The sequence below is a fragment of the Nerophis ophidion genome, linkage group LG29 (genome assembly GCF_033978795.1).
Source record: "Nerophis ophidion isolate RoL-2023_Sa linkage group LG29, RoL_Noph_v1.0, whole genome shotgun sequence".
Lineage (NCBI taxonomy): Eukaryota > Metazoa > Chordata > Actinopteri > Syngnathiformes > Syngnathidae > Nerophis > Nerophis ophidion.
Window position 1 is genome coordinate 14,734,623 of NC_084639.1, and position 23,477 is coordinate 14,758,099.

General features: G+C 36.3%; 1 protein-coding gene across 2 annotated transcripts in view; it reads right to left on the minus strand.

Annotated features, from left to right (window-relative positions):
• ccdc69 (coiled-coil domain containing 69) overlaps window positions 1–16,915 on the minus strand; it is a 41,283-nt gene extending 24,368 nt beyond the window's left edge. Inside the window, exon 1 of one of the 2 annotated variants that reach the window (XM_061891615.1) lies at window positions 16,486–16,915. In XM_061891615.1, the coding sequence (XP_061747599.1) occupies window positions 16,486–16,506 (21 nt within the window). In that variant the 5' untranslated portion in view covers window positions 16,507–16,915. The remainder of the gene's footprint in view (window positions 1–16,485) is intronic. The other variant, XM_061891614.1, reaches the window with a different exon arrangement.
• Window positions 16,916–23,477: the final 6,562 nt, after the last annotated feature.

Consider the following 23,477-nt stretch of genomic DNA (forward strand, 5'->3'; position numbering starts at 1 on the left):
ACGCTGACGGGAAAGCAAACATTCACCAGATGACGGAAGTCCGAATTAAAAAAAGCAAAGAAGTGTCACATTAGTAAATATACCAGAAAGTGATGTCAGCCAGGGCGTTCACACTAGAACCAGATTGGAACCACATGTTGACTCAAGTCTAACTTGGCCTGTGACTTTCACTGACACCTTGTTGTCAATACATTGTGCTCATTTGTGTCGTGTAATAGTGCAATGTTATTTGTGTTGTGTCGTAGTGTAATGTCATTTGTGTTGTGTAGTAGTGTAATGTCATTTTTGTAGTGTAGTAGTTTAATGTCATCTGTGTTGTGTCGTAGTGTAATGTCATTTGTGTTGTGTGGTAGTGTAATGTTATTTGTATTATGTAAGTGTAATGTCATCTGTGTTGTGTCGTAGTGTAATGTCATTTGTGTTGTGTAGTAGTGTAATGTTATTTGTGTTATGTAAGTGTAATGTCATCTGTGTTGTGTAGTAGTGTAATGTCATTTGTGTTGTGTAGTAGTGTAATGTCATTTGTGTTGTGTCGTAGTGTAATGTCATTTATGTTGTGTAGTAGTGTAATGTTATTTGTGTTATCTAAGTGTAATGTCATCTGTGTTGTGTAGTAGTGTAATGTCATTTGTGTTGTGTTGTAGTGTAATGTCATTTGTGTTGTGTAGTAGTGTAATGTCATTTGTGTTTTGTAGTAGTGTAATGTCATCTGTGTTGTGTCGTAGTGTAATGTCATTTGTGTTGTGTAGTAGTGTAATGTTATTTGTGTTATGTAAGTGTAATGTCATCTGTGTTGTGTAGTAGTGTAATGTCATTTGTGTTGTGTAGTAGTGTAATGTCATTTGTGTTGTGTCGTAGTGTAATGTCATTTGTGTTGTGTAGTAGTGTAATGTTATTTGTGTTATCTAAGTGTAATGTCACCTGTGTTGTGTAGTAGTGTAATGTCATTTGTGTTGTGTTGTAGTGTAATGTCCTTTGTGTTGTGTAGTAGTGTAATGTCATTTGTGTTGTGTTGTAGTGTAATGTCATTTGTGTTGTGTAGTAGTGTAATGTAATTTGTGTTGTGTAGTAGTGTAATGTCATTTGTGTTGTGTCGTAGTGTAATGTAATTTGTGTTGTGTCGTAGTGTAAAGTCATTTGTGTTGTGTAGTAGTGTAATGTTATTTGTGTTATGTAAGTGTAATGTCATTTGTGTTGTGTAGCAGTGTAATGTCATTTGTGTTGTGTAGTAGTGTAATGTTATTTGTGTTATGTAAGTGTAATGTCATTTGTGTTGTGTAGCAGTGTAATGCTATTTGTGTTATGTAAATGTAATGTAATTTGTTTTGTGTAGTAGTGTAATGTTATTTGGGTTATGTACTGTAAGTGTAATGTCTTTTGTGTTGTGTAGCAGTGTAATGTTATTTGTGTTATGTAAGTGTAATGTCATTTGTGTCGTGTAGTAGTGTAATGTTATTTGTGTAGTGTCGTAGTGTAATGTCATTTGTGTTGTGTAGTAGTGTAATGTTATTTGTGTTATGTAAGTGTAATGTCATTTGTGTTGTGTAGCAGTGTGATGTCATTTGTGTTGTGTAGTAGTGTAATGTCATTTGTGTTGTGTAGTAGTGTAATGTCATTTGTGTTGTGTCGTAGTGTAATGTCATTAGTGTTGTGTCGTAGTGTAATGTTATTTGTATTATGCAAGTGTAATGTCATTTGTGTTGTGTCGTAGTATGTCTTTTGTGTTGTGTCGTAGTGTAATATTCATTTGTGTTGTGTAAATGTTATGTCATTTGTGTTGTGTAGTGGTGTATTGTCATATGTGTTGTGTAGTAGTGTAATATTCATTTGTGTTGTGTAAATGTTATGTCATTTGTGTTGTGTAGTGGTGTATTGTCATATGTGTTGTGTAGTAGTGTAATGTCATTTGTGTTATGTAAGTGTAATGTCATTTGTGTTGTGTAGTAGTGTAATGTTATTTGTGTTATGTAAGTGTAATGTCATTTGTGTTGTGTAGCAGTGTAATGCTATTTGTGTTATGTAAATGTAATGTAATTTGTGTTGTGTAGTAGTGTAATGTTATTTGGGTTATGTACTGTAAGTGCAATGTCTTTTGTGTTGTGTAGCAGTGTAATGTTATTTGTGTTATGTAAGTGTAATGTAATTTGTGTCGTGTAGTAGTGTAATGTCATTTGTGTTGTGTAGTAGTGTAATGTTATTTGTGTTATGTAAGTGTAATGTCATTTGTGTTGTGTAGCAGTGTAATGTCATTTGTGTTGTGTCGTAGTGTAATGTCATTTGTGTTGTGTTGTAGTGTAATGTTATTTGTGTTATGTAAGTGTAATGTCATTTGTGTTGTGTAGCAGTGTAATGTCATTTGTGTTGTGTATTAGTGTAATGTCATTTGTGTTATGTAAGTGTAATGTAATTTGTGTTGTGTAGTAGTGTAATGTCATTTGTGTTATGTAAGTGTAATGTAATTTGTGTTGTGTAGTAGTGTAATGTCATTTGTGTTGTGTCATAGTGTAATGTCATTAGTGTTGTGTCGTAGTGTAATGTTATTTGTATTATGCAAGTGTAATGTCATTTGTGTTGTGTCGTAGTATAATGTCATTTGTGTTGTGTCGTAGTGTAATGTCATTTGTGTTGTGTAGTAGTGTAATGTCATTTGTGTTGTGTCGTAGTGTAATGTCTTTTGTGTTGTGTAGTAGTGTAATGTAATGTTGTGTAGTAGTGTAATAATCATTTGTGTTGTGTAAATGTTATGTAATTTGTGTTGTGTAGTGGTGTATTGTCATTTTTGTTGTGTAGTAGTGTAATGTCATTTGTTTTGTGTAAGTGTAATGTCCTTTCTGTTGTGTAGTAGTATAAGTATGTTATTTGTGTTGTGTAGTAGTGTAAGTGTAATGTCATTTGTGTGGTGTAGTAGTGTGATGTCATGTGTGTTGTGTAGTAATGTAATGTAACTTGTGTTGTGTAAGTGTAATGTAATTTCTGTTGTGTAGTAGTATAAGTAAAATGTTATTTGTGTTGTGTAGTAGTTAAAGTGTAATATAATTTGTGTGGTGTAGTAGTATAATGTCATTTCTGTTGTGTAGTAATGTAATGTAACTTGTGTTGTGTAAATGTAATGTCATTTGTGTTGTGTAGTGGTGTAAGTGTAATGTCATTTCTCTTGTGTAGTAGTATAAGTATAATGTTGTTTGTGTTGTATAGTAGTGTAAGTGGGCGGCATGGCGTATTGAGTAGAGTGGCCGTGCCAGAAACATTTCTATCCAAATCGCTGCCGTTGTGTCCTTGGGCAGGACACTTCACATGTGCCCCCAGTGCCGCTCACACTGGTGAATGAATGATGAATGATAGGCGGTGGTCGGAGCGGCCGTAGGTGCAAACTGGCAGCCCCGCTTCCGTCAGTCTACCCCAGGGAAGCTGTGGCTACTAATGTAGCTTACCACCCCCAGGTGTGAATGTGATGGCTCCTCACTTCTCTTTGAAGCGCTTTGAGTGTCTAGAAAAGTGCTATATAAATCTCAGGGTTTCCCACACATTCATTTATTTGTGGCGGCCCGCCACGAAAGAATTACGGCCGCCACAAATAAAATTAAAAAAATTTATATATTTTTTTAGCTTTTGACTCGTTCGACCGCTCATAAAAGCAATGGGACTCAGTCTGTGAATGGAGCTTGTAGTTACATATTATATATATATATATAAATATGTACACAAAGTGTTGTAATTATATTCCAACTCTGCGTTCTTCTTGGTCATCACCGCCGCCGCTGCCACCCATTCCCCCCCACCCCCCTGACCACACCACCACAAATAGATGCCTGACCTGTGGGAAACACTGAATCTAATCCATTATTATCATTAGTAATAGTAGTAGTAGTAGTAGAATTATTTGTTTTGTGTAGTAGTGTAAGTGTAATGTAATTTGTGTTGTGTAGTAGTGTAATGTCATTTCAAATGACATTACACTACTACACAACACATATAACATTACACTTATACTAGTATACAATACAAACGACTCATTTGTGTTGTATAATAGTATAAGTGTAATGTAATTTGGGTTGTGTAGTAGTGTAAGTGTAGAGTAATTTATGTTGTGTAGTAGTGTATTGTCATTTGTGTTGTATAGTAATATAAGTGTAATGTAATTTGTGTTGTGTAGTAGTGTAAGTGTAGAGTAATTTGTGTTGTGTAGTAGTGTAATGTCATTTGTGTTGTATAATAGTATAAGTGTAATGTAATTTGTGTTGTGTAGTAGTGTAAGTGTATAGTAATTTGTGCTGTGTAGTAGTGTAATGTCATTTGTTTTGAGTAGAAGTGTAAGTGTAATGTCATTTTTGTTGTGTAGTAGTGTAAATGTAAAGTGTAAAGAAATGTGTGTTGTGTGTTAGTGTAAGTGTAATGCAATTTACGTTGTGTAGTAGTGTAAGTGTAATGTAATTTGTCTTGTGTCATAGCGCAAGTGTAATTTGTGTTGTGTAGTAGTGTAAGTGAAATGTAATTTGTGTTGTGTAGTAGTATGTGTAATGTAATTTGTTTTGTGTAGTAGTGGAACTAAGTGTAATTTGTGTTGTGTAGTAGTGTAGCCAAGTGCAATTTGTGTTGTGTAGTAGTGCAAGTCTAATGTAATGTGTCATACAGCAGTACAAGTGTAATGTAATTTGTGTTGTGTAGCAGTGAGTGTACCGTAATTTGTGTTGTTTAGTATTAGAATTGTAAAGTGTTTTGTGTCGTGTAGTGGTGTAAGTGTAATGTAATTTGTGTTGTGGTGTAGTGTAAGCGTAATGTAATTTGCTTTGTGTAGTAGTGTAACTAAGTGTAATTTGTGTTGTATAGTAGTTTAAGTCTAATGTAATGTGTCATACAGCAGTACAAGTGCAATGTTTTTTCTGTTGTGTAGCAGTGAGTGTAATGTATATTGTGTTGTGTAGTAGTATAAGTGTAATGTCCTTTGTGATGTTTAGTAGTTTAAGTGTAATGTCATTTGTGTTTTGTAGTACAATTGTAAAAGTATTTGTGTTAGGTAATAGTGTAAGTCTAAAGTAATCTGTGTTGTGTAGTAGTATAATTGTAATGTAATTTGTGTTGTGCAATGTGAGTGTAATGTGTTGTGTAATGTGTTTACTGTTGCAATGTAGTGCAGTTGTGTTGTATAGTGTAGGGCAAGAGTGTCCAAAGTCACCTAGTGATTTAGGGCTATATAAGTAAACATTGATTGATTGATTGATGTTACCGTAAAATGTGCGATGTTCTTCACAGCATGTTACTGTAACTGCCATCGTTTATTTTTTTACAGTAAAACCTATGACTGTTTTTCCATGACTATAGTGCAAAAACTACTGTAATTTCACCAAAATCTTACCGTAAAATTTATTGTCATTTTTCGTTTGACACCCGTGCAATAGTACTTGGTGTTTAGTGTGGTATTTATTGTAGCACGAGTAATGTAGCCTTCTGTGTAGTATTTCTGTTTACAGTAGTAATGCTTTTGCGTTAAGTGTAGTGTTTACTCTAGTGTGGATGGGTGGTGTTTAGTGTGGTATTTACTGCAGTACTAGTAATGTAGTGGTGTGTGTGTAGTGTTTACTCTAGTGTAGAAGGGTGGTGTTAAGTGTGCTAATTACTGCAGCATTAGTTTTGTAGTGGTGTGTATAGTGTTTACTCTAGAGTAGATGGGTAGTGTTTAGTGTGGTATTTACTGTAGTACTAGTAATGTAGTGGCGTGTGTAGTGTTTACTCTCGTGTAGAAGGGTGGGGCTTAATGTGGTATTTACTGCAGTACTAGTAATGTAGTGGTGTGTGTAGTGTTTACTGTAGTGTAGAAGGGTGGTCTTGAGTATTGTATTTAATGCAGTACTAGTAATGTAGTGGTGTGTATAGTGTTTACTCTAGTGTAGAAGGGTGGTGTTTAGTGTGGTATTTACTGCAGTATTAGTTTTGTAGTGGTGTGTGTAGTATTTACTCTAGTGTGAAAGGTGGTGTTAAGTGTGGTATTTACTGTCGTACTAGTAATGTAGTGGTGTGTGTAGTGTTCACTCTAGTGTAGAAAGGTGGTGTTTAGTGTATTTACTCTAGTACTAGTAATGTAGTGGTGTGTGTGTAGTGTTTATTGTAGTGTAAAAAAGTGGTGTTGAGTATGGTATATACTGCAGTACTAGTAATGTAGTGGTGTGTGTAGTCTTCACTCTAGTGTAGAAAGGTGGTGTTTAGTGTATTTACTATAGTACTAGAAATATAGTGGTGTGTGTAGTGTTTACCCTAGTGTGAAAGGGTGGTGTTTAGTGTAATATTTACTGTAGTACAAGTAATGTAGTGGTGTGTGTAGGGCTTACTGTAGTAGTAGTAATGCAGTGGTGTGTGTAGTGTTTACTCTAGTGTAGAAGGGTGGTGTTTAGTGTGGTATTTACTGGAGTACTAGTAATTTAGTGATGTGTGTAGTGTTGACTCTAGTGTAGAAGGGTGGTGTTAAGTGTGGTATTTACGGAGGTACTAGTAATGTAGTGGTGTGTGTAGGGTTTACTGTAGTGTAGAAGGGTGGTGTTTCGTGTAATATTTACTGTAGTACTACTAATGCAGTGGTGTGTGTAGTGTTTACTAGAGTGCAGAAGGGTGGTGTTTCGTGTGGTATTTACTCCAGTACTAGTAATGTAGTGGTGTGTGTAGTGTTTACTCTAGTGTGGAAGGGTGGTGTTTAGTGTGGTATTTACTCCAGTACTAGTAATGTAGTGGTGTGTGTAGTGTTTACTCTAGTGTGGAAGGGTGGCGTTTAATGAGGTATTTACTGTAGTACAAGTAATGTAGTGGTGTGTGTAGTGTTTACTTGAGTGCAGAAGAGTGGCATTTAGTGTGGTATTTACTGTAGTAAGAGTAATGTAGTGGTGTGTGTAGTGTTTACTTGAGTGCAGAAGGGTGGTGTTTAGTGTGGTATTTACACAAGTACTAGTAATGTAGTGGTGTGTGTAGTGTTTACTCTAGTGTGGAAGGGTGGCGTTTAATGAGGTATTTACTGTAGTACAAGTAATGTAGTGGTGAGTGTAGTGTTTACTTGAGTGCAGAAGAGTGGCATTTTGTGTGGTATTTACTGTAGTAAGAGTAATGTAGTGGTGTATGTAGTGTTTACTTGAGTGCAGAAGGGTGGTGTTTAGTGTGGTATTTACTCCAGTACTAGTAATGTAGTGGTGTGTGTAGTGTTTACTCTAGTGTGGAAGGGTGGCGTTTAATGAGGTATTTACACAAGTACTAGTAATGTAGTGGTGTGTGTAGTGTTTACTAGAGTGCAGAGAGGTGGTGTTTCGTGTAATATTTACTGTAGTACTAGTAATGTAGTGGTGTGTGTAGTGTTTACTAGAGTGCAGAAGGGTGGTGTTTCGTGTAATATTTACTGTAGTACTACTAATGTAGTGGTGTGTGTGTGTAGTGTTTACTGTAATGTGGAAGGGTGATGTTTGGTGTGGTATTTACTGTAGTACTACTAATGTAGTGGTGTGTGTAGTGTTTACTAGAGTGCAGAAGGGTGGTGTTTTGTGTAATATTTACTGTAGTACTACTAATGTAGTGGTGTGTGTGTAGTGTTTACTGTAATGTGGAAGGGTGATGTTTGGTGTGGTATTTACTGTAGTACTAGTAATGTAGTGGTGTGTGTAGTATTTACTCTAGTGTACAAGAGTGGTGTTAAGTGTGGTATTTAATGTAGTACTAGTAATGTAGTGGTGTGTGTAGTGTTTAGTGTAGAAGGGTGGTGTTTATTGTGGTATTTACTGTAGTACGAGTAATGTCTGTGTGTAGTGTTTACTCGTGTGTAGAAGGATGGTGTTTACTGTAGTACTAGTAATGTAGTGGTGTGTTTGTAGTGTTTACTCGTGTGTAGAAGGGTGGTGTTTACTATAGTACTAGTAATGTAGTGGTGTGTGTAGTGTTTACTCTAGTGTGGAAGGGTGGCATTTAGTGTGGTATTTACTGTAGTACTAGTAAGGTAGTGGTGTGTGTGTGTGTAGTGTTTACTGTAATGTGGAAGGGTGGTGTTTGGTGTGGTGTTTACTGTAGTACTAGTAATGTAGTGGTGTGTGTGTAGTGTTTACTTGAGTGCGGAAGAGTGGCGTTTAGTGTGGCATTTTCTGTTGTACTAGTAATGTAGTGGTGTGTGTAGTGTTTACTTGAGTGCAGAAGGGTGGTGTTTAGTGTGGTATTTACTGTAGTACTACTAAGGTAGTGGTGTGTGTGTGTGTAGTGTTTACTGTAATGTGGAAGGGTGGTGTTTGGTGTGGTATTTACTGTAGTACTAGTAATGTAGTGGTGTGTGTAGTGTTTACTCTAGTGTAAAAGGGTGGTGTTTAGTGTAATATTTACTTTAGTACTAGTAATGTAGTGGTGTGTGTGTGTAGTGTTTACTGTAATGTGGAAGGGTGGTGTTTGGTGTGGTATTTACTGTAGTACTAGTAATGTAGTGGTGTGTGCAGTGTTTACTCTAGTGTATAAGGGTGGTGTTTAGTGTGGTATTTACTGTGGTACGTTTAATGTAGTGGTGTGTGTAGTGTTTACTCTAGTGTAGAAGAGTGGCATTTTGTGTGGTATTTACTGTAGTAAGAGTAATGTAGTGGTGTATGTAGTGTTTACTTGAGTGCAGAAGGGTGGTGTTTAGTGTGGTATTTACTCCAGTACTAGTAATGTAGTGGTGTGTGTAGTGTTTACTCTAGTGTGGAAGGGTGGCGTTTAATGAGGTATTTACACAAGTACTAGTAATGTAGTGGTGTGTGTAGTGTTTACTAGAGTGCAGAGAGGTGGTGTTTCGTGTAATATTTACTGTAGTACTAGTAATGTAGTGGTGTGTGTAGTGTTTACTAGAGTGCAGAAGGGTGGTGTTTCGTGTAATATTTACTGTAGTACTACTAATGTAGTGGTGTGTGTGTGTAGTGTTTACTGTAATGTGGAAGGGTGATGTTTGGTGTGGTATTTACTGTAGTACTACTAATGTAGTGGTGTGTGTAGTGTTTACTAGAGTGCAGAAGGGTGGTGTTTTGTGTAATATTTACTGTAGTACTACTAATGTAGTGGTGTGTGTGTAGTGTTTACTGTAATGTGGAAGGGTGATGTTTGGTGTGGTATTTACTGTAGTACTAGTAATGTAGTGGTGTGTGTAGTATTTACTCTAGTGTACAAGAGTGGTGTTAAGTGTGGTATTTAATGTAGTACTAGTAATGTAGTGGTGTGTGTAGTGTTTAGTGTAGAAGGGTGGTGTTTATTGTGGTATTTACTGTAGTACGAGTAATGTCTGTGTGTAGTGTTTACTCGTGTGTAGAAGGATGGTGTTTACTGTAGTACTAGTAATGTAGTGGTGTGTTTGTAGTGTTTACTCGTGTGTAGAAGGGTGGTGTTTACTATAGTACTAGTAATGTAGTGGTGTGTGTAGTGTTTACTCTAGTGTGGAAGGGTGGCATTTAGTGTGGTATTTACTGTAGTACTAGTAAGGTAGTGGTGTGTGTGTGTGTAGTGTTTACTGTAATGTGGAAGGGTGGTGTTTGGTGTGGTGTTTACTGTAGTACTAGTAATGTAGTGGTGTGTGTGTAGTGTTTACTTGAGTGCGGAAGAGTGGCGTTTAGTGTGGCATTTTCTGTTGTACTAGTAATGTAGTGGTGTGTGTAGTGTTTACTTGAGTGCAGAAGGGTGGTGTTTAGTGTGGTATTTACTGTAGTACTACTAAGGTAGTGGTGTGTGTGTGTGTAGTGTTTACTGTAATGTGGAAGGGTGGTGTTTGGTGTGGTATTTACTGTAGTACTAGTAATGTAGTGGTGTGTGTAGTGTTTACTCTAGTGTAAAAGGGTGGTGTTTAGTGTAATATTTACTTTAGTACTAGTAATGTAGTGGTGTGTGTGTGTAGTGTTTACTGTAATGTGGAAGGGTGGTGTTTGGTGTGGTATTTACTGTAGTACTAGTAATGTAGTGGTGTGTGCAGTGTTTACTCTAGTGTATAAGGGTGGTGTTTAGTGTGGTATTTACTGTGGTACGTTTAATGTAGTGGTGTGTGTAGTGTTTACTCTAGTGTAGAAGGGTGGTGTTTAGTGTGGTATTTACTGTAGTATTAGTGCAGAAGGGTGGTGTTTAGTGTGTTTTTTACTGTAGTACGAGAAATGTCTGTGTGTAGTGTTTACTGTAGTACTAGTAATGAAGTGGTGTGTGCAGTGTTTACTCTAGTGTAGAAGGGTGGTGTTTAGTGTGGTATTTACTGGAGTACTAGTTATGTAGTGGTGTGTGTGGTGTTTACTTGAGTGCAGAAGGGTGGTGTTTAGTGTGTTTTTTACTGTAGTAAGAGTAATGTAGTGGTCTGTGTGTAGTGTTTACTCGTGTGTAGAAGGATGGTGTTTACTGTAGTACTAGTAATGTAGTGGTGTGTTTGTAGTGTTTAATCGTGTGTAGAAGGGTGGTGTTTACAGTAGTGTTAGTAATGTAGTGGTGTGTTTGTAGTGTTTAATCTAGTGTAGAAAGGTGGTGTTTAGTGTGGTATTTAGTGTAGTACTAGTGCAGAAGGGTGGTGTTTAGTGTGTTTTTTACTGTAGTACGAGTAATGTCTGTGTGTAATGTTTACTGTAGTACTAGTAATGAAGTGGTATGTGTAGTGTTTACTCTAGTGTAGAAGGGTGGTGTTTAGCGTGGTATTTACTGGAGTACTAGTAATGTAGTGATGTGTGTAGTGTTTACTTGAGTGCAGAAGGGTGGTGTTTAGTGTGTTTTTTACTGTAGTACGAGTAATGTAGTGGTCTGTGTGTAGTGTTTACTCGTGTGTAGAAGGATGGGGTTTACTATAGCACGAGTAATGTAGTGGTGTGTTTGTAGTACTCTAGTGTAGAAGGGTGGTGTTTAGTGTGGTATTTACTGGAGTACTAGTAATGTAGTGGTGTGTGTAGTGTTTATGTTCACTGCAGTAATGGTGTGTTTATGTTGTGTTTACTGTAGTGTAAAAGGGTGGTGTTTAGTGTGGTATTTACAGCAGAACTAGTACGGTCGTAGTGTGTGTAGTGTTTTTGTTTATTGTAGTAATAGATTTGTGTTCTGTGTAGTGTTTGCCTGTAGAACGGTGCTGTTTAGTGTGGTATTTACTGTAGTACTAGTAATATAGTGATGTGTGTAGTGTTAATTGTAGCGATGAAGTGTACAAGGGTGGTGTTTACTTAACGTAGAGTGATACTGTAGTGTTCACTGTAATAGTGTAGTGTAGTTGTGTTACACTGGTGATGTTGTGTAAACATGTGTTAAGTGTAGTATAGTAGTGCAGTGTACAACCATGTTGTGTTTAGTGTAGTATAGTAGTACAGCGTACAATGAAGGTTGTCCAAGAATGTATTTAGTATACTAGTGTAAGGTACAAAGTTGTGTTTAGTGTGTGTGTGTTTAGTGTAAAATAACATACTGTGAGTGTTGAGGGTAAAATGCTGTTGTGTGTGCTGAGAATAAAATAATGTAATGTGTGTGTTTGGTGTAAAAAAGCTTACTGTGAGTGTTTAGTGTAAAATAACGTACTATGAGTGTTTAGTGTAAAATAATGCAGTGTGTTCTGAGTGTAAAATAGTGTGGTGTGTTTAAATTAAAATAATGTAGTTTGTGTGTCCAGTGTAAAATAACGTACTGTGAACATTTAGTGTAAAATAATGTAGTGTGTGTTTAAAGGCCTACTGAAACCCACTACTACCGACCACGCAGTCTGATAGTTTATATATCAATGATGAAATATTAACATTGCAACACATGTCAATACGGCCTTTTTAGTTTACTACATTGCAATTTTAAATTTCCCGCGAGGTATCCTGTTGAAAACGTCGCGGAATGATGACGCTTATGTTGACGCGTGCTTGTGACGTTATTGGTTGGAGCGGACATTTTATCCCAGCACCACTCACGGCTAAAAGTCGTCTACTTTAATCGCATAATTACACAGTATTTTGGACATTTGTGTTGCTGAATCTTTCGCAATTTGTTCAATTAATATTGGAGACGTCAAAGAAGAATGCTGTTGGTGGAAAGCGGTGGATTGCAGCTGTCTTTAGCAACTGAAACACAGCCGGTGTTTCTTTGTTTGTTGTGAAGCTTTAATGTGGAACAGAGCGGTCAAGCGAACATGTTTTTCTACCACATGTCAACCGGCAGGTTTCGGTGAGAAAATTGTGGTAATAAGTCAGCTCTTTCCGGAGACATGAACGGAGCTTGCGTCCTCCTGCAGCTGTTAAAGAGGCAGCTGTGACTTTCATGGCTCCTCCATGGCTTCCATCAGAGACACTGGCGGTCACCACACCCCTCTTACTTTCAGGTATGAAAGTCACTAAAACACTAGTAACACAATAAGCAGTTAAGGGATTTTCCAGAATGATCCTAGTAAATGTTTCTAATAACATCTGAATCGCTCCCACTGCAGTCGCCTTTCTTTTTCTAGTACTTCACTCTAACTTTCCTCATCCACGAATATTTCATCCTCGCTCAACTTAATGGGGAAATCGTCGCTTTCTCGGTCCGAATCGCTCTAGCTGGTGGTGGCTGTGATTATAAACAATATGAGGATATGAGGAGCCCTACAACCCGTGACGTCACGCGCACATCGTCTGCTACTTCTGGTACAGACAAGGCTTTTTTATTAGCGACCAAAAGTTGCGAACTTTATCGTCGATGTTCTCTACTAAATCCTCTCAGCAAAAATGTGGCAATATCGCGAAATGATCAAGTATGACACATAGAATGGACCTGCTATCCCTGTTTAAATAAGAAAATCTAATTTCAGTAGGCCTTTAGTGTAAAATAATGCAGTGTGTTTAGTGTAAAATAATTTAGTATGAGTGTTTAGTATAAAATATAATGGTGTGTGTTTAGTGTAAAATAATGCAGTGTGAGTGTTAAGTGTAGTGTAAAATAATGTAATGTGTGAGTGTTTAGTGTAAAATAACATACTGTGAGTGTTAAGTGTAAACTAATGGAGTGTGTTCTGAGTGTAAAATAATGTAGTGTGTGTTTAAAGTAAAATAATGTAGTTTGTGTGTTTAGTGAAAATAATGTGTGGGTGTTTAGTGTAAAATAACTTTCCGGGAGTGTTTAGTGTAAAATAATGTAGTGTGTTTAGTGTAAAATAACGTGAGTGTTAAGTGTAAAATAATGTAGTGTGTGTGTTTAGTATAAAATATAAGGGTGTGTGTTTAGCGTAAAATAATGTGTGTGTTGAGTGTAAATTAATGTAGTGTGAGGGTTTGGTATAAAAAATATCGGTGAGTTTTTAGTGTAAAATAATGTGTGTGTTAAGTGTAAAATAATGTTGTGTGTTTAATGCAAAATAATAACTGTGTGTGTTTAGTATAACATAATGTATTGAATGTGTTTAGTGTAAAATATATTGTATGTGTTAAGTGCAAAATATTGTAGTGTTTAGTGTAAAATAATTTTGTGTGTTTCATGCTAAATAATAATTGTGTATGTTTAGTATAAAGTAATGCATGTGTGTTTAGTGTAAAATGTGTTATGTGTTTAGTGCAAAATAATTGAGTTTAGTGTAAAATACTGCAGTGTGTTTCATGGAAAGTAATAATTGCTTGTGTTTAGAGTGAAGTAATGAATTTGTGTTTAGTGTAAAACAATGTATTGAATGTGTTTAGTGTAAAATATATTGTAGCGTTTAGTGTAAAATAATGTAGTGTGTAGGCCACCACAATGTATTTTTTTCTTTTACTTTTTATTCATATCTGTGTGTAGAAGTGGCTGGTTCCATCAGCTCCGCTACTTTAATGTCTTTCATGTCCTTTGTGTTCTTTGATGTTTCCCTCTTACATGTGTCCTATGGCTATGAGTTGTTTTTTTCCCATGGCCTAAGTCTGGACCCCCACTCTAGGGGCCCAGGCTTAGACCGATTTTTAAATTTTATTAGTATTTTAATCTTTGATTTTTTTTCTCCGATTCCACCACCCCAGTTGTTTACCTGTATCTAACCTTTTTTGTAAAGGGCGCCGGAAGTTGGCAAACCCCTGTAATGTTTGTCTGATCTTGAATGAGATTGTGCTGAAAATTTTAATTTCCTCTCGGAGATTAATAAAGTATGTCTGATTCTGAGTCTGATTTAATGCAAAATAATAACTGTGTGTGTTTAGTGTAATGTATGTGTGTATAGTGTAACATAATGTATTGAATGTGTTTAGTGCAAAATAATGTAGTGATTATTGCAAAAATAATGTAGTGTTTCATGCAAAATAATGTAGTGTGTTTAGTGTAAAGTAATGAATGTGTGTTTAATAATGTATTGAATGTGTTTAGTGTAAAATATATTGGATGTTTAGTGCATAATAATGTGGTGTGTTTTATGCAAAATAATAATTGTATGTGTGTTAGTGTTGTGTGTTTAGTGTAAAATAAGGTATTGTATGTGTTTAGTGCAAAATGATGTAGAGTGTGTTTAGTGTAAAATAATAGTTGTGTGTGTATGTTTAGTGCAAAACAATGTAGTGTATTTTTAGTGCAAAATAATTTAGTGTGTGTATGTTTATATTAATGTAGAGTGTTATGTTTAGTGCAAAATAATGTAGTGTGTATGTTTATATTAATGTAGAATGTGTGTGTTTAGTGCAAAATAATGTAGTGGGGATGGTCTATTAATGTAGAGTGTGTACGTTTAGTGCAAAATAATGTAGTGTGTATGTTTGTATTAATGTAGTGTTTGTGTTTAGTGCAAAATAATGTAGTGTGTATGTTTATATTAATGTAGAGTGTGTATGTTTAGTGCAAAATAATGTAGTGTGTGTATGTTTATATTAATGTAGAGTGTGTATGTTTAGTGCAAAATAATGTAGTGTGTATGTTTATATTAATGTAGAGTGTGTGTGTTTAGTGCAAAATAATGTAGTGTATGTTTATATTAATGTAGTGTGTGTGTTTAGTGCAAAATAATGTAGTGTGTATGTTTATATTAATGTACAGTGTGTGTGTTTAGTGCAAAATAATAGAATGTGTATGTTTATATTAATGTAGAGTGTGTATGTTTAGTGCAACATAATGTAGTGTGTATGTTTATAATATAGTAGTGTGTATGTTTAGTGCAAAATAATGTAGTGTGTATGTTTAGTGCAAATTAATGTAGAGTATGTTTATATTGATGTAGTGTGTGTGTTTAGTGCAAAATAATGTAGTGTGTATGTTTATATTAATGTAGTGTGTGTGTTTAGTGCAAAATAATATAGTGTGTAAGTTTATATTAATGTAGAGTGTGTATGTTTAGTGCAAAATAATGTAGAGTATGTTTATATTGATGTAGTGTGTGTGTTTAGTGCAAAATAATGTAGTGTGTATGTTTATAATATAGTAGTGTGTATGTTTAGTGCAAAATAATGTAGTGTGTATGTTTATATTAATGTACAGTGTGTGTGTTTAGTGCAAAATAATGTAATGTGTATGTTTATATTAATGTAGAGTGTGTATGTTTAGTGCAACATAATGTAGTGTGTATGTTTATAATATAGTAGTGTGTATGTTTAGTGCAAAATAATGTAGTGTGTATGTTTAGTGCAAATTAATGTAGAGTATGTTTATATTGATGTAGTGTGTGTGTTTAGTGCAAAATAATGTAGTGTGTATGTTTATATTAATGTAGTGTGTGTGTTTAGTGCAAAATAATATAGTGTGTAAGTTTATATTAATGTAGAGTGTGTATGTTTAGTGCAAAATAATGTAGTGTATGTTTATATTAATGTAGTGTGTGTGTTTAGTGCAAAATAATATAGTGTGTATGTTTATATTAATGTAGTGTGTATGTTTAGTGCAAAATAATGTATTGTGTAAGTTTATATTAATGTAGAGTGTGTATGTTTAGTGCAAAATAATGTAGTGTGTATGTTTATAATATAGTAGAGTGCGTATTTTTAGTGCAAAATAATGTAGTGTGTATGTTTATAATATAGTAGAGTGTGTATGTTTAGTGCAAAATAATGTAGTGTGTATGTTTCGTGCAAATTAATGTAATGTGTGTGTGTTTAGTGCAAAATAATGTAGTGTATGTTTATATTAATGTAGTGTGTGTGTTTAGTGCAAAATAATGTAGTGTGTATGTTTATATTAATGTAGTGTGTGTGTTTAGTGCAAAATAATATAGTGTGTAAGTTATTATTATTGTAGAGTGTGTATGTTTATTGCAAAATAATGTAGTGTATGTTTATATTAATGTAGTGTGTATGTTTAGTGCAAAATAATGTAGTGTGTATGTTTATATTAATGTACAGTGTGTGTGTTTAGTGCAAAATAATGTAGTGTGTAAGTTTATATTAATGTAGAGCTTGTATGTTTAATGCAAAATAATGTATTGTGTATGTTTATATTAATGTAGAGTGTGTATGTTTAGTGCAAAATAATGTAATGTGTGTGTGTTTAGTGCAAAATAATGTAGTGTGTATGTTTATAATATAGTAGAGTGTGTGGGCAGGTCGCAAGGCACCAGGCCGGTGGGTCTTCGGCCTCGGTGCTGCGGTCGCCGTCGGGCGGGCTCACCTTGCTTTGGCCGCAGCCCATGCCTTCACTTCCGCCGTGAAGCCGCTCTTCTCAGGCTGCGCTCGACGCCTTTCTAGTCCCGCGTCGTCTTTGTTTTTCTTCAACCTCCCCGCCTGAAAAGTTGCCAAGCATCAAACAATCGCCACAAAAGTTCCTCAACAAACAGCCCGCCCGGCTCGAGCCGCTGAGGCGTTCAAAGACACTTTGTGAACTTCAGCTTCCGGACCACTGGGGAACTTCCGAGGTTTGGAAACTACTGAAGAAAAACGTTACGCCGTTGATTTGACTCTAACTTAAACGTGTTTACATAAATAATTCACTAAAATCAGGACATTTCTGTAATTTGACACAATTTAGGGCATAAACTAATAAATAAATAAATAAATCACTGTGCAGGATACGTTAAATATACTTCCCCACTATCGTTAAATGCATCAGTGGTTCACACACGGACATGCGCAGTAGCGAGGCTGGTTTGTAATTCAAAAATCCAGCATCATGCCGACAAAAGTAGAAAAGTGTCTGCACATCCGGGTGCGCTCCTTTAATCCATGAAAATAAAGAGTGGAACAGACAAGACCTCAGTTAAAAAATGCTTTCTTCTTTTAAATGACTGCTAGCGGCAAAAAAAACAAAAAAACATTAACACCACGTGAAAGCACGAGTTGAATTCCGCCCCCAGCGGCGGCACAGCGTCATTACAGTCAGCAGTGTGCAGATTTTAAGTGGGTGTTTGCTGTTTTTTTTTGTTTTTGTTTTTACAGTTGGTTGCGTGGATGACATCATGGCGAGGGGGAAAAAAGCAGCTGTTGTCACGTGGAAAGTTTGAAGTGACGCAAACAACTGCTGCACGCACGATGAAAATAGACAGGCGAAAAATTCCACACACGGGCCTGCAGTACTCGGGTCACCGCTAGAGGTCGTTGTGGCTCAAACATATTCATCACTTTTGTTTTGTCTTTTACAGTTTTGATGCTAAAAGCCAACCGAAATGAGATTTTCTTATTTAAACGGGGATAGCAGGTCCATTCTATGTGTCATACTTGATCATTTCGCCATATTACCATATTTTTGCTGAAAGGATTTAGTAGAGAACATCCACGATAAAGTTTGCAACTTTTAGACGCTAATAGAAAAGCCTTGCCTTTATCGGAAGTATGTGCGCGTGACGTCACGGGTGTGAGAGCTCCTCATACCCTCACATTGTTTATAATGTGGGCCACCAGCAGTAAGAGCAATTTGGACCGAGAAAGCGACAATTTCCCCATTAATTTGAGCAAGGATGAACGATTTGTGAATGAGGATATTGATAGTGAAGGACCAGAAAAAAAAAAAAAAAAAAGTGACGGCTCCGGGCGGCGGCAGTGTGAGCGTTTCAGATGTAAATAGACACGTTTACCAGGATAATTCTGGAAGATCCCTTATCTGCTTATTGTTTTAATAGTGTTTTAGTGAGATTGTAAAGACATACCTCGAGGTCTGATGGCTGCGGTGAACACGCCAGTGTCTCAGAGAGAAGCCGAGGAGCCAAGATCACAGCTGCCTTTTTTGACAGCTACTGCAGGAGGACGAATAATCCACTGATGTCTCCGGTAAGATATATATATCACAATTTTCCCATCCAAAAACATGCTGGTTGACGTAGAGAAACATGTTCGCTTGACAACTCTGTGTTAAAGCTTCACAACAAACAAAGAAACACCGGCTGTATCTCGTTGCTAAAGACAGCTGCAATCCACCGCTTTCCACCAACAGCATTCTTCTTTATATTCTCCATTATTAATTGAACAAATTGCAAAAGATTCAGCAACACAGATGTCCAAATTACTGTGTAATTATGCGATGAAAAGAGACGACTTTTAGCCGTAAGTGGTGCTGGACTAATGTGTCCGCTACAACCCGAAATGTCACAAACATGCATCATCATTCTGCGACGTTTTCAACAAAAAACTCAGCAGGTAATTTAAAATTGCAATTTAGTAAACTAAAAAGGCTGTATTGGCATGTGTTGCAATGTTAATATTTCATCATTGATATATAAACTATCAGACTGCGTGGTCGGTAGTAGTGGGTTTCAGTAGGCCTCTAAGGGGTTGCTTATGAATAATAACACGGTAATAACTGACAAACTACAATAAACAAAACGTTTTGCAGCACAAACGAATGGGAGATTTTGACATAGTTGAGTGGCTATTATGAATGATAACACGTTCATTACTAGTTAATAAATATAAAACGTTATAAAACTATATTAGGTGAATGCAATTTGCAGCACACACGATTGGAACAAGTTTGGGGAAATTTTGACATTTTGGGGGGTCTGGTCATGGATAATAACATGTTAATAAACTAGATTAGATTAGATAGATTGGATCAGGGGTCACCAACGCGGTGCCCGCGGGCACCAGGTAGCCCGTAAGGACCAGATGAGTAGCCCGCTGGCCTGTTCTAAAAATAGCTCAAATAGCAGCACTTACCAGTGAGCTGCCTCTATTTTTTACATTTTATTTATTTACTAGAAGGTGGTCTCGCTTTTCTCGACATTTTTAATTCCAAGAGACACAAAACTCAAATAGAATTTGAAAATCCAAGAAAATATTTTAAAGACTTGGTCTTCACTTGTTTAAATGGATTCATTTATTGTTTTTATTTTGCTTATTATAACTTTCAGAAAGTCAATTTTAGAGTAGAAATACAACCTTATAAATTATTTTAGGATTTTTAAACACATATACCTTTTTACCTTTTAAATTCCTTCCTCTTCTTTCCTGACAATTTAAATCAATGTTCAAGTAATTTTTTTTTTTGATTGTAAAGAATAATAAATACATTTTAATTTAATTCTTCATTTTAGCTTCTGTTTTTTCGACGAAGAATATTTGTGAAATATTTCTTCAAACTTATGATTAAAATAAAAATAAAATATTCTGTCAAACCTAGAAAATCTGTAGAATCAGATTTAAATCTTATTTCAAAGTCTTTTGAATTTCTTTTTCAAAGTTTTGTTCTGGAAAATCTAGAAGAAATAATCATTTGTCTTTGTTAGAAATATAGCTTGGTCCATTTTGTTATATATTCTAACAAAGTGCAGATCAGATTTTAACCTATTTAAAACATGTCATCAAAATTCTAAAATTAATCTTAATCAGGAAAAATGACTAATGTTCCATAAATTATTATTATTATTATTAATTTTTTTTTTCAAAAAGATTCGAATTAGCTAGTTTTTCCATTACTTTTTTTTCCCGGTTGAATTTAGAATTTTAAAGAGTCGAAATTGAAGATAAACTATGTTTCAAAATAAAATTTTAATTTTTTTCCTGTTTTCTCCTCTTTTAAACCGTTCAATTAAGTGTTTTTTTCATCATTTATTCTCTACAAAAAACCTTCCGTAAAAGGGAAAAAAATGTACGACGGAATGACAGACAGAAATACCCATTTTTTATATATATATAGATTTATTTATTAAAGGTAAATTGAGCAAATTGGCTATTTCTGGCTATTTATTTAAGTGTGTATCAAACTGGTAGCCCTTCGCATTAATCAGTACCCAAGAAGTAGCTCTTGCTTTCAAAAATGTTGGTGACCCCTCGATTAGATAGTACTTTATTTATTCCTTCAGGAAAATTTAAAATTTCAGCACAATCCCATTCAAGAGCAGACAAACATTACAGGGAGACAGAACAGGATCGCTGACGGGTTTGCCGGCTTCCAGCGCCTCTTACAAAAAAGGTGAGATACAGGTAAACAACTGGGGGGAATGGGAGAAAAAAATAGAAGATTAAAATAAAATAAAATAATCGGTCTAAACCTGGGCGGGACTTCACGGTGGGGGAGGGGTTAGTGCGTCTGCCTCACAATACGAAGGTCCTGCAGTCCTGGGTTCAAATCCAGGCTCGGGACCTTTCTGTGTGGAGTTTGCATGTTCTCCCCGTGAATGTGTGGGTTCCCTCCGGGTACTCCCGGCTTCCTCCCACTTCCAAAGACATGCACCTGGGGATAGGTTGATTGGCAACACTAAATTGGCCCTAGTGTGTGAATGTGAGTGTGAATGTTGTCTGTGTTGGCCCTGCAATGAGGTGGCGACTTGTCCAGGGTGTACCCCGCCTTCCGCCCGATTGTAGCTGAGATAGGCGCCAGCGCCCCTCGCGACCCCGAAAGGGAATAAGCGGTAGGAAATGGATGGATGGATGAAGCCTGGGCCCCTGGAGAGGGGGTCCAGACTGAGGCCAAGGGAAAAAAACAATACAACAACACATAGCTATAGTACACATCCCTCTTACATGTGTGTAGGATGGAAAGGTCAAACATCAAAGAACACAAAGGACATGAAAGACATTAAAGTAGTGGAGCTGATGCAACCAGCCACTTCACACTCGGCTGCGAACCGATCCAGTGAGAGCTGAAGATCGTGGCCAGAGGAAGCCATCAGGACCACATCATCTACAAAAAGCAGAGACCTAATCCTTCAGCCACCAAACCACATCCCCTCAACACCTTGACTGCGCCTAGAAATTCTGTCCATAAAAGTTATGAACAGAATCGGTGACAAAGGAAAGCCTTGGTGATGCGGACCAAGCTCTGGCACTAATTGTACAGGGAGCGGATCGCCACAATCAGACAGTCCGATACCCCTAAGTATAATTCAGTGTAATTTTAATATTAAAACATGGCAGTGTCATTTTAATATTTGCAATAAGGCAGAGTAATTTTAACATTTGCAATAATAAACACAAGGAAGTGCAATGTTAATATTAATGATAAACACATGGCAATGTCCATCCATCCATTTTCTACCACTTGTCCTGTTCGGGGTCGCTGGAGCCTATATCAGCTGCATTTGGGCGGAAGGCGCCGTACACCCTGGACAAGTCGCCACCTCATCGCAGGGCCAACACTGATAGCAGAGGTGGGTAGAGTAGCCAGAAATTGTACTCAAGTAAGAGTACAGTTACTTTAGAGATTTATCACTCAAGTAGAAGTAAGGAGTAGTCACCAAATATTTATTTATTTTTCCGTTTTTGTTCACATGTTAAAGGTGTTTTAATGAATATACATGCATGTTTAACATATAGATTCCTATCTTTCATGAAGACAAGAATATAAGTTGGCGTATTACCTGATTGTGATGACTTGCATTGATTGGAATCAGACAGTATAGTGCTGATAACATACACGTTTTCAAATGGAGGAGAAAAAAATGTCCTCTTTTCTGTCTAATAACACATAAAAGTCATTGGTTTTTGGCATCTTATTTGTCCAGCTTCCATATTCGTTTTTATACACTTGGCTTTAGTTTTGCACTAAAATACATTGGCGGCAAACTCCGTGGCTTGCTAGCTTGTTTGCGCTGGCTTTCGGAGACTCTTATTTTGTTAGCACAGGCGCGATGGAGCGGCACTTTTATTGTGAAAACAGGAATTGTGCGATCAGTCTTTAGGCTTTTGACAGGAAGTACGGTTGAAATAAAAAGTGTCTTTTTTCCTTTACACTTTTGATTGATTGATTGAAACTTTTATTACTAGATTGCACAGTACAGTACATATTCCGTACAATTGACCACTAAATGGTAACACCCCAATACGTTTTCCAACGTCTTTAAGTTGGGTCATGTGACCACCTGGCTCTATTTGATTGGTCCAACGTCACCAGTGACTGCATGTGACTGGTGAAACACAGGCATGCGTAGATTCTACTTTGAAAAACCAAAACAAACATTAATAGATCGATATAAAAAGTAACGAGTAGCGAGCTGAATGTAGATAAATGGAGCGGAGTACAAGTAGCGTTTCTTCTCTATAAATATACTCAGGTAAAAGTAAAAGTATGTTGCATAAAAACTACTCTTAGAAGTACAATTTATCCCAAAAGTTACTCAAGTAGATGTAACGGAGTAAATGTAGCGAGTTACTACCCACCTCTGACAGATAGACAGACAACATTCACACTCACATTCACACACTAGGGCCAATTTAGTGTTGCCAATCAACATATCCCCAGGTGCATGTCTTTGGAGGTGGGAGGAAGCCGGAGTACCCGGAGAACATGCAAACTTCACACAGAAAGATCCCGAGCCCGGGATTGTACCCAGGACTACTCAGGACCTTTATATTGAGAGGCACATGCACTAACCCCTCAACCACCGTGCTGCCCTACATGGCAGTGTAATTTTTATATTTTCAATAAACACAAGGCAGAGCAATTTTAATATTTGCAATAATACAAAGCAGTGTCATTTTAATAACAACACATGGCAGTGTCATTTTAATATTTGCAGTAATAAGCCAGTGTCATTTGAACATTTGCAATATTAAACACAAAGCAGTGTCATTTTAATATTAACACATGGCAGTGTCATTTTAATATTTGCAGTAATAAGCCAGTGTCATTTGAACATTTGCATGGCCCTGCGATGAGGTGGCGACTTGTCCAAGGTGTACCCCTCCTTCCGCCCGATTGTAGCTGAGATAGGCGCCAGCGCCCCCCGCGACCCCAAAAGGGAATAAGCGGTAGAAAATGGATGGAATTTTAACATTTGCAATATTAAACACAAGGCAGTGTCATTTTAATAGTGTAATTTTAATATTTGCAATATGGCAGAGTAATTATAATGTTTGCAGTAATTTACACAAGCCGCGTAATTTTAGTATTAACAATAATAAACACAAGGCAGTGTCATTTTTATATTAACACATGGCAGTGTAATGTTAATATTAATAATAAACACAAGGCAGTGTCATTTTGATATTTGCAATACGGCAGAGTAATTATAATGTTTGCAGTGATAAACACATGGTGTGTAATTTTAGTATTAACAATAATAAACAAGGCAGTGTCATTTTTATATTAACACATGGCAGTGCAATGTTAATATTAATAATAAACACAAGGCAGTGTCATTTTAATATTTGCAATACGGCAGAGTAATTATAATGTTTGCAGTGATAAACACATGGTGTGTAATTTTAGTATTAACAATAATAAACAAGGCA